Source organism: Ovis aries, chromosome 1 (assembly GCF_016772045.2).
Source record: "Ovis aries strain OAR_USU_Benz2616 breed Rambouillet chromosome 1, ARS-UI_Ramb_v3.0, whole genome shotgun sequence".
In the NCBI taxonomy this organism is placed as follows: Eukaryota; Metazoa; Chordata; class Mammalia; order Artiodactyla; family Bovidae; genus Ovis; species Ovis aries.
This window is the reverse complement of record NC_056054.1, coordinates 18,116,558-18,126,784: the sequence shown is the minus strand read 5'-3', so window position 1 is coordinate 18,126,784 and position 10,227 is coordinate 18,116,558. Positions and strand designations below refer to the sequence as shown.

Here is a 10,227-nt window from a genome sequence, read left to right as displayed (position 1 = left end):
GTAAAGACCCAAGAAGATGGTGGTGTTTTTAAAGTCTTAAATAGAATTTGCATACTCAGAGATTTACAGTGAAGCAATACTTTGGCCACTTCATGCGAAGAGTTGACTCATTGGAAATGACCCTGATGCTGGGAGGGATTGGGGGCAGGAGGAGAAGGGGATGCCAAAGGATGAGATGGCTGGATGGCATCACCGACTTGATAGACATGAGTTTGAGTGAACTCCGGGAATTGGTGATGGACAGGGAGGCCTGGCATGCTGTGATTCATGGGGTCGCAAAGAGTTGGACTGAGTGACTGAACTGAGCTGAACTGTTGATAAGGAATTATTTACCTTAGATGTCACTCCGCATTGTCAACAGTGGATCATAAACATGCTGAACTTGAGATTGATTAAACTGTTAAACTTAGTGAGGCCATATCCTGAATGGACAGTGCCCAAGAAACATGAACGGTTTCGGTGATAGCTCAGCTGGTAAAGAATCCACCTGCAATGTGGGAGACCGGGGTTCGATCCCTGGGTTGGGAAGATCCCCTGGAGAAGAGAAAGGCTACCCACTCCAGCATTCTGGCCTGGAGAATTCCGTGGACTGTATAGTGAATGAGGTCGCAAGGAGTTGAACACGACTGAGTGAATTTCATTTTCACTTTCTTCCAGGAAACATGTTCCCGGAAGAGTCAGAGTTCCAAGCATAAAGTAGAGGGGCAAGAAATTAAGTGATTTGATTTCAGGTGAGCTGACATCCGTCTGTTCGTGGAGGCAGTGCTGAAGACACAGTACCTGCCAGGAATTGGGATTAATTTTAACTCTCAGCCTGGGCCCAGGGTGGCTGGGTGAGCCTGACTTGGGATGCAAGTGGGCAGTGACAGGAGACAGGGAACACTGGGTTCTCCTGGTGTTGCACTTCAAGCTGCCTTTTGTCAAAGTTAGCACAGAGAGCAGATCAACATGACTGCTACGCATGTGTCATCTGAGTGCAAAATTACATTTTTGAGAAGCCATTCCCGGGTGGCGCTCCTGCTAAAAATTCAGCCTGCCAGATGGACTTGAGACAGGTTCGATCCCTGGGTGGGGAAGATTCCCTGGAGGAGGGAACGGTAACCCACTCCAGGTTTCTCTCCTGGATAATCCCATGGACATGGACAGAGGAGCCTGGCAGGCTGCAGTCCATAGGGACGCACTGAGTCGGACACCCACAGCACGCTAGCACAGTCAAAAAACTTAAGTATGGTCCTACTTTTTCACCATGTAATCCCAACCTGGAATCTGCCAATTCAGTTGGGTTAGTGTGGCTGAAATAAACTTATTCGGATGATCTGAAGAAACACCAGGAAACTACAGACACAGAAACCAGGGAAAGTCTAAACATCCTGGCCTGAGGAAGCGTAGACCTGGGAGCTGCCGTGGGTTTGGTCAGTCCTGGGAACTCTAAAGCAGCGGTATCACAATGTGCTACGCCTACTCGTAGTGTTCGGTTATTCTCTTTCTCTGTTCTAATTTTCCTCACCACCTGACTCCAGCTTATTTATTTTGTACAGCCAGAACCATCTGCCAAACCCATCGCTTACTTGGCTCTCAGGATTTCCTTGTTTGAACTCTCCAAGAGGGAATCTAATTGGCCAGATCAGCTTTACAAACTGGACAAGGGTCTCGGGCCCGTCTATGGATTGGCTGCGCTTGATCAGATGTCTTTCCGTGGCCCAATCAGCTGGGGCTGAGGGAGACAGGCCGCCCACAGCAGCTCCGCGCTGAGTCCAGTGGTGGGGGCAGTTTGCCTTACAAGGGACTTTGAACTTTGTACCTACAAGAGGAACCTGAGAAAACGATTCAGAGATGGAACCAAAAGGTGCATTAAAGAGCTTTTATAGCACACGTGCGCGCGCGCGCGCGCGCGCACACACACACACACACACACACACACACACACACACACACACACTTTGAAACCCCTGTAAGCATGATCAATTCTAGGCTGTTGAGGTGCGGAACGAGCAGCTAATTCAAGATTTTCTCTGGGAAAACGAAATAATATGCCATAAGACCTCATATACACTGTGATCAGGGTTTTCTAGGACAAGACTGTACGTGTTGAGTTTTTGCCCTGTACAGGAAAGTTAACGGCTGAGTGGTGCGGCACATGGCTATCAAAAGTTCTTTAATGAACAGATATTCTGGTTATAATGAAGGTAAACACCAAGCGTTTGTTAGCATCCACGTTCCTTCACCCTAACTGGGCCCGCGCCCCCTCCCCATGCCTTCCTCTCCCGTCCGGAAAAGTGCACTTTTCTGGCAGGTTCGCGGCCCTTACCACCCACGGGTCTGCCAGCGGGAGAGGGCCGGCACCCAGCTCGCGGCGCCAGTGCGCCCCCGCGCGGCCGGGCCGGGTTCCTCCACCACTTCCGGGTCCTCCACGCCCCGCCCCGCCCCGCCCCGCCCCGCCCCGCAAGTGCGGCCCTCCAGTCTCTTCCCCGGCCCTGCAGGCAGCGCGGGCCCTCGAGTCCCCGCTCGACCCTGCCCGCCATTGCAGCCTTCTAGCTGCGGGGACTCCTCCCCGCGCGCGCTCTCGAGTAGCCATGGCTCCGCTCCGCTTCTCGGCCAACCTGTCGTGGCTGTTCCCGGAGCTGTCGGGCTTTCCCGCGCGGCTCCGGGCCGCGGGCAGTTCGGGCTTCGAAGCAGCCGAGATCGGCTGGCCGTATGCGGAGCCGCCGGAGGCGCTGGCGCGCGCAGCGCGGGAAGCCGGGCTACGGGTGGTGCTAATCAACACGCCCCCAGGTGCGCAGGGAGGGCCCAGGCCGGGACAGGGTGGGGCAGTGGGGAAGGAGCAGGGAGCTGAGGCCCATTCTTTCCGCAGGAGACAGAGAGAAGGGGGAGAATGGGCTGGGGGCTGTTCCCGGGAGGCAGGCGGCCTTCCGAGAAGGGCTGGAGCAGGCGGTGCTGTACGCTAAGGCTCTGGGCTGTTCCAGGTAACCTCCCCTCTCCATTCCCCCGCCCCCATAATCCGCGAGAGAAGAGGCTCAGGGGTACTCCCGTCTCTGCCTCTTTAGTCCTGGTCCCTTGTAAATTGCCTTTTTGCATTTCATCTGTGTGTACGTCACTCTCAGTTTGCAACTCTTTCTTGCTCACCTCATGCTGAGAACTCAGTATGACCTGGGACATAACCCAGTCAGTTCAAGGAGACTCTGGGAGCAGAGAAAGCTTCATAACAGGTAGTGATGTTGAACTGGGTCTCCGGGGTGGGTGCTTGCTTGACCAAAGGAGCATTCCAGGCAGCGGTGCAGTAGCCACACGCCCCCGGGGCTTGGTGTATTCTGCAGAGATTATGAGGCTGGAGGTGAAGTCTGTCTGCTTTGGAGGTGACTGAGAAAGATGAGGTGGCGAAGGGAGAAGGTGGGGGACTCAGAGTGGGGCTGATAAGGTGAATGTCAAATCCTGCACAGGGCAACCAGACTGCGAAGGAACTGGCAACAAGCAGTTATGGGGCAGAGGGAGGAGTGTGTGTGCAGAAAACAGATGGGAAGCAGCTAAGAAACAGATGCAAGGAGGAGAGACAAGCAGCGTGGAATACCTGAGCATAAGGGTCAAAGTAATTTTTTAAAGGTGAGGCTTGAGGAGAAGGGCCATGGAAAAGGAGAATCTGGATGTACAGGAGGGGCTGCGTGAGGGCCTGTGGTCTCTGAAGCAGGAGGATGGTGGGCCTTCAGAAGGAATCTGGGAAAAGCCTCGGTCTTAGGTTGACACAAGTGTCTGAGGGCGCCGGGAGGCCTGAGCACCACAGCCAGGTGGTCTCACTGGGGACCTGGGGAGACGGGAGGCTGGTGCAGTCGGAGGGCAGCTGGAAGAGAAGTACCCAGCGAGCATGGGTGTGAAGGCTTCTTTGGTGAGGATGGACTCCACAGCCCCCCTCCAGCCCCATTTTCCCCACAGGATTCACCTGATGGCTGGCCGAGTGCCCAAGGGGGCTGACAGAACCGCGGTCAGGGGTGAAATGGAGGTAGTTTTCCTGGAGAACCTCAGGCACGCAGCTGAGGTTTTGGCTCAGGTGAGACAGTGAAAGGGGCTTCTCAGATGGCACAGTGGTAAAGAATCCGCCTCCCAATGCAGGAGATGCGGGTTTGATCCCTGGGTCAGGAACGTCCTCTGGAGGAGGAAATGGCAACCCACTCCAGTATTCTTGCCCAGGTAATCCCATGGACAGAGGAGCATGGGGTCGCATAGAGTTGGACATGGCTGAGCACCCACATGAGACAGTGAAAACACATACAGACACACATACTTCATGTATGTATGTGGAGGGGAAGCACAGTAGGGAGCGCAGTGAGGCACAAGGCTGGGCCCTGGCCGAGGCCAGAAGGGCTGGGGATCGGCTTGAGCAGTGACTGACTGAGGGGGTCGAACTTGGGGAGAGCTCTACTCATAGATCTGGCCTGGTGCTAGGAGAACCTCGTGGGACTGCTGGAGCCCATAAACACCCGCATCACGGACCCCCGGTATTTCCTGGACACGCCCCAGCAGGGTAGGCCCCCAACCCCCGGCCGCCTCCTGTCCATTGATTCTCCAGCCCTCCTTGAGTCTCACGACCCCTCTCCCTGGTTTCTCTCCCAGCGGCAGCCATCTTACAGAAGGTGGGAAGACCCAACCTCCAGCTACAGATGGTAAGTGGGGGAGAGGGTGTGCTTCTCAGAGGGCCGTGTTCTCCAAATCCAGGGACAGTGGTGTGGGCTGCAGGGTCTCTGACTGGGGCATCTCTGCCCTAGGACTTATTCCACTGGCAGATCATGGACGGGAACCTGACAGGGAACGTGCGAGAGTTCCTGCCCATTGTTGGTGAGGGCCCCTTTCTCGGCTTCTTCCTGGCCTGCCATGAGGCTTCCCCTGTCCTTCCACTCTCTCTACCCCCAACATCTACCCCCAGGGCACGTGCAGGTGGCACAGGTCCCCGGTCGGGGGGAACCCGACAGCCCCGGAGAGCTCAACTTCTCATATCTGTTCCAACTGCTGGAAGATGAAGGCTACACAGGCTTCGTGGGCTGCGAGTACCAGCCTCGAGGTGAGGGTGGGCTGAGCCTGGCCCCAGGGAAGGGCCTCTGGAGGGACACTGTCGACAGGGGCTGTCTTCCTCCTCATGGCCTGAGAGGCCGCGCGCCCGCTCCCCTCAGGAGACACAGCAGAGGGCCTGAGTTGGCTGCGTTCATACTGGGAGATGAGGGGCCGCCCGCAGGCTGGCCAGTGAGGTCCTGCGCTCCAGCCACATGCCTCTGGGACGGTGAGCAGCATGACTGAGTCTCCTCTAATTAAAGACACCCTGCTGACGTTTCCACGTGTGTATGTTATTGGAAGGGGCGGGGGAGGACACACAGTGTCTTAACTCTGCGGTTTCTTCGGGCCACTTCCCTCCTGCAGAGAAGGGCCATGCAGCTCGTGTTCAAGTCCTCCAGTCTGTGCCGGTGTTGCTGTGTCCGTGCTCCTTGGGTACAGACGAGAAACCAAGGGTACAGCGGCCAAGGGACTTGCCCACAGTCACAGCTGCTTCAAACGCAGAGCTGGGATTCGAACGGAGGTGTCTTATCTCAATGGCAATTGTCTGGCAATGATGTCCCAGTGGGAACTAATGATCAGATGACTCGTGATGGGGGTGGGGGAAGTGGGTATCGGACAGGATTCAGGCAGAGCAGCTCTAAGGGGTCTACCTGCCACCTGATATGAAGAATTCCCAGACTCAGCCAGGTGAACAGAAAGGAGTCTCCTTCTGGAAGGGCCCAGGGACCTGAGAGGACATGGGCACCTCAGGAGGTGAGTGGACCCTCTGGAGCCCTGTGCTGGTCAGTGGCAGCAAGTGTTTAGGGAGCATAGCTCCTGCTGCAGGCCCCCAAGACACATTCACACGACCTCTGGCGTCCTTCAGTGTCTAGTCTTGCCCAGGGACCTGGAAGGGCTGGTCTAAGATTTTAAGTGGGCAACCTTATAGAGCCATGGTTCGAGGACATTCAGTGGCCTGTCCTTCAGAGGAGGCGGGTCCAGAGGGTGAAGCAGGCTGTGTTGATGACGGACTCCAGGTGGTGGTAGGTGGAGACCAGCTGGGCAGGGGGGCTCTCGCTGTCCTGGGGCTGCACAGGGAAGGGCTCTCGGAAAACCACCGTCAGAGACTAAGGAACAGGGAGTGAGTGCAGTGGTGAGAGGTGGGCAGGCTGGGCCCAGGAAGCTGGGCTCCCCAAACTCAGCAGGCTCTGGGGTAGAGCATTTGAGGTATAGCCTCCCACTAGGGCTGACACAAAGCCCCTCAACAGCCCCCCACCCCTGTTCTCACCGTCTTTCCCAAGTGGGAGTCCAGAAACACTAGCACAAAACAGTCCGTGAACTTCTGATTCAGCACAACCTAAAGACACAGACACAATGAGATGGACAGTGAGGCAGAGATCCTCCACGAGGGCATCCTGGAGGCGGGACCAGCCTGAGGAAGGCCAGCTTTCATCACCACCTGACCCCACCCGCGCTGCAACCTTGCTTCTCATCCTTATTGGCTCCCAGTCAGCCTGTGCAGGACGTCAGGATGAGGGGAGTGGTCCTTGACTGGAAGGCCCTACACAAGCTGGCATCAACATCTGAAGCCCAGCAACAAAGGGGGGCTCTCCCCCCTCGACGAGAGTCCTCCTTGCCTCCTGGGTTTTGTGTGTCTGGCCTCCTGGATGTCTGTCCCTGTAGCTCAGCTTTGTGGTCTCTCCCCAAGCAGTTTCTTCTATGCCTGGGGCTTCAGTGACCTCCTGTTCATATAAGTGCTGCCTACACCCCTCTCCTGAGCGCTAATCCCCGATGTCCATAGACCTTCTAGACTGTGGTCCTGCAAGGTCCTCTTGGGCCTCAGACTCATCGCCCTTCCCCCAAACCCATCCCTGCTCCAACACTCTTGCCACCCACAGAAGCACCCCCATCTGCTCACACTCGCCACACTACTGCAGCCTTACCCCAACTCGCCTCAGCTTCTGGGTGATGCTTTGTCACACCTTGAAACTAAGTCTTCCCCAGAAGCACCATGCGGCAGGACCCCTCACCATGGGCCAAGTCCTTTTTTTTTCAGAAGTCTCTTGAACCTTACCCCTCCTGAACTGCTGCTCTCAACTGGGCCCATCCTTGAGTCTTCCAGTCCCCAGTGCCCACTGCCATAACTCTCTTCTCTCCACTGCCCTTCCCAGCAATCTATCAGTCTAATGTGCACATTAATCACTTGTGGAGATGGTGGAAAAACAGCTTCTGGGCCAGCAGGTTGGGGGTGGGGCCTTGGGTCTGCACTTCAGCCAGCTCCCAAGTGGGGCTGACGCTGCTGGTGCGAGGACCACACTTTGGTAAGAAGTCTTGAAAGCCCAAGAAGTCCTTTCTGGGACTTGAACCTACATGAACTAACCACTTATGAGGTTCCAGAGTTTAGCCCTTGGGATCACTAGCCAAGGTTTGTGCCCTTGAGGGTCCTGAGAGCACAGCTCTCTTCTCAGTGAGTCACAGCCTATGGCTTGGTGCTTGAAGAATTTTCCTCCTCTCTTCCTGTGTAGGCACTCCATCTCAGCCTCCCTCCAGAGCCTGTGTAGTCAGGCTGGGGCTCCTTGAGGGGGACCCTGTCCTCCATCTAATGAGGATTTCTTTCAGAGGAAGGCCAAGGAAACTTACCAGGTACTGAGTACCCAAGTCTGGGCTCTGGAAATGGCGACAGCTCTGGGGAAAGCGGCTCAGGAGAACCTTGATCAGGCTTTGGTACCAGGAGACCGTCATGGACAGGAAGCAGTCCTGCGGGGGGAGGCCCACAGGCATGGGTCTGCTGTCCCGGAGCCGCCTCTGAGACTCCCGCAACCTTCACCCTGGCTGCTGGTGGCCTTCCAAGCACCCACCCCAGCCCCTTACCAGCTGCGGGTCGATGTCCCCGATGGATTTGGCATGGACTGCTTCTAGGAGCTCCTCCAGCTCGGCCAGGGCCAGGCGCCCCCCTAGCCTCAGCCGATCAGGTCCTGGTGGTTCCAGCAAGAAGAGGCGCTTCCAAAGGGTGTCCCGACGGCAGTGCCCTCCAGCCAGCCGGACCAGCTGAGCCAGCCGTGCCCGTGCCACGCCCACCTCTGCAGCCAATGGGGGGAAGAGGGGAGCTGGTCCAGGGGCCACACTGGCCCCAGAGGCCTCCCCAGGGCTACTGGCTGAGCTCCCAGGAGCCTCTGGCTCAGGCGTCAGTCTGGGCGGCTTCCGGAGCCGGCGCATGTCCGCAGTGAGTCTGGGGAACAGCTCTCGTTGGCTGGTGAGCACCACAAAGAACTGTAGCCTAGGGTGGGGAGAGGGTAGGAGTGTGATGGTCACAGTAGGACAGACAGGGCCACTTCAGGGCAAGAGCCACGTTCAAGGTAGGGGATCTGCTGACCGAAGAACGTGCCGCTCGGCCTCGCCTTGCTCCTCAAAGGGTGCAGCACAGTGACAGACAAGCAGAGACACGTCAAAGTCGTCCTGGTGACGAAGTCCCTCAGAGTCGAGGTAGGAGCCAGAGCTGAGCAGTGAGGGTGGGGGAGATGTCAAGCCTGAGGTTCTGATGAAGCCAGGGGCCCACGCTTTCAGCCTAAGAGAACACGGGTCCTCCTACTGCGGGGATGGCCCTGCCTCCAGCTCCACCTGTCCCCACCCCGCCTTACCTGTGCCATGCCGACACCAGGGCATACTCGTTGTGTTCTGGGCCTCCTGGCCGGGCCATCCGGAGCGGCTTCATGTGGTAGGAGCTGGCGTGGTCGGCCACATAGTTGTATAGCTGGTGGGCAGCGATGAGTGGGGTGGGCAGCTCCAGGGTCCCTGAGAGGCGAGTTACAGGAGACACTGAGCCCCAGACAGACACAGTGATCTGTGGGCTGGAGGACAGGAGTCCCTGAGGCTCTGACTGACAAGCGGACTAATTCTTCTGGGGAGCTCCTGTGGGACATGGAGGTGGGACAAAGTGGCTCAGGGCACATGGGGTACAGGACCTAAACTTACGAAACAGACTGGGAGTTACTTAAGACAGAAAGGTGAGGACAGGGTCCAGGTGACACGAAGCGACTGACAACACAGGAGAGGGGAGACGAGACAAGGTCTGGCCCCCGGAAGTGGTCCCTTCGGTCCTGGCTTGTGGCCTGTTCTTTCCCAGGTTCACTGGCTTGCCCTTGGGCACTGACCTTGGTAAATGTGATTGCGGCCGAAGTGGGGCCCATCGGGGTGGTGGGCCAGGAAGTGACGCAGGAAGGTGGTCAGGTGGTAGCCGTGCCGCAGCACCGCATGGGCGCCCAGCACGTGCTGGCGCACGAGGCGCAGGTGGAAGTCGTAGCTGAACGAGTGGACATGCATCAGGTCCCGCACCCGGTCGCACTCCTCCGTGAATAGCATGGAGAGCTGGGAGGTGGCGGGGCCAGTCAGGAAACGACGGCAGGCTGCCCGGTGCACCCCCACCCCCTCCTCCTGCCTGGGAAATGCCACGCACAGTTCACCCTGTCCTGTGGTCCCTCTGTGAGAAGCCCTCCTCATTACATTCAACTCGGTTGTAACTGTTGGCATGAAACTGACCATTTTGAGAGATGAACCTTTGAACTCTGTATCCCAGAGTCCACTCAAGTCCAGCACAGATTTACTCATGCAATAAATACTTGCTGAGTGCCTACCACCTGTCTACCCGGTACTGTTCTAGGTGCTGGGGATACACACCCTTGCCCTCAAGGAGCTTACAGTCTAGCAGTGGGGACAGGATAATAAACATCAGAGGAAATGAATATGCAGCACATTAGTAGATTGTTACAGAAAATCAATTGGTAAAGCAGGTGCAGTTTTAAACAGGGTGGGCTGGGTAGGCCAGGGGTGTAATTACTGACTATTAGAAAGGTTTTTCTGGTCACTTCCCAACTCTCCAGCTTTATCTTCTCATCAAATTACTTGCTCTCCCCAAGTATATATCACATATTTTCTCTACACTTTTGTACCGGCCATTCTCTTTGCCTGAATGCTGCTCCCACTGACCCCCAAAGCTGGCTAACTCCCACTCATTTGTAAAGCTTCATCTGGGACATCCTGTCAAGGCGAGCCCAGGGTGGGCCTTCTCTAGTTGATCTGCGAATGAATGAATGAATGAACAACCACTGATGCAGGAAGAAAGGAAGGCAGAGAGGCGGAGCTGGGCTTCTCCTGGAGGAAATCAGCATTACTGAGAGTGTATTAACAGTTGGATAAGTGAGGCTGGGATGGCAG

At 56.5% G+C, this 10,227-nt stretch overlaps 2 protein-coding genes across 4 annotated transcripts in view; one reads left to right on the top strand and one right to left on the bottom strand.

The window, feature by feature from the left end:
* Positions 1 to 2,458: 2,458 nt before the first annotated feature.
* On the top strand, positions 2,459 to 5,313 carry HYI (hydroxypyruvate isomerase (putative)). 3 transcript variants are annotated; one of them, XM_015091922.3, is made up of 8 exons: positions 2,459 to 2,772; positions 2,852 to 2,963; positions 3,925 to 4,039; positions 4,435 to 4,513; positions 4,603 to 4,652; positions 4,755 to 4,824; positions 4,913 to 5,047; positions 5,157 to 5,313. In XM_015091922.3, the coding sequence occupies exons 1-8, from the start codon at positions 2,574 to 2,576 to the stop codon at positions 5,228 to 5,230; spliced, it is 834 nt and encodes a 277-aa protein (XP_014947408.3). In that variant the 5' UTR covers positions 2,459 to 2,573; the 3' UTR covers positions 5,231 to 5,313. The 3 variants fall into 3 exon arrangements, with proteins under 3 accessions (XP_014947408.3, XP_027824591.2, XP_060255837.1); XM_027968790.2 differs by lacking the exon at positions 4,755 to 4,824; XM_060399854.1 differs by having other exon boundaries at positions 4,913 to 5,313.
* SZT2 (SZT2 subunit of KICSTOR complex) overlaps positions 5,307 to 10,227 on the bottom strand; it is a 51,444-nt gene continuing 46,523 nt past the window's right edge. Inside the window, exons 66-72 of the mRNA XM_027968781.2 lie at positions 9,168 to 9,381; positions 8,655 to 8,808; positions 8,390 to 8,512; positions 7,888 to 8,293; positions 7,657 to 7,773; positions 6,305 to 6,373; positions 5,307 to 6,143 (exon numbers count right to left, since the gene is read on the bottom strand). Of these exons, the coding sequence (XP_027824582.1) occupies positions 6,000 to 6,143; positions 6,305 to 6,373; positions 7,657 to 7,773; positions 7,888 to 8,293; positions 8,390 to 8,512; positions 8,655 to 8,808; positions 9,168 to 9,381 (1,227 nt within the window). The 3' untranslated portion in view covers positions 5,307 to 5,999. The remainder of the gene's footprint in view (positions 6,144 to 6,304; positions 6,374 to 7,656; positions 7,774 to 7,887; positions 8,294 to 8,389; positions 8,513 to 8,654; positions 8,809 to 9,167; positions 9,382 to 10,227) is intronic.

What these genes read in the sequence shown, in the direction of transcription:
- HYI (XM_060399854.1), top strand. Translation starts at nt 2,574, where the DNA reads ATGGCTCCGCTCCGCTTCTCGGCCAACCTGTCGTGGCTGTTCCCGGAG. An exon ending in GCTAATCAACACGCCCCCAG is followed by an intron (nt 2,773 to 2,851) that starts GTGCGCAGGGAG and finishes TTCTTTCCGCAG; the next exon opens with GAGACAGAGAGAAGGGGGAG. An exon ending in AGAGTTCCTGCCCATTGTTG is followed by an intron (nt 4,825 to 4,912) that starts GTGAGGGCCCCT and finishes ATCTACCCCCAG; the next exon opens with GGCACGTGCAGGTGGCACAG.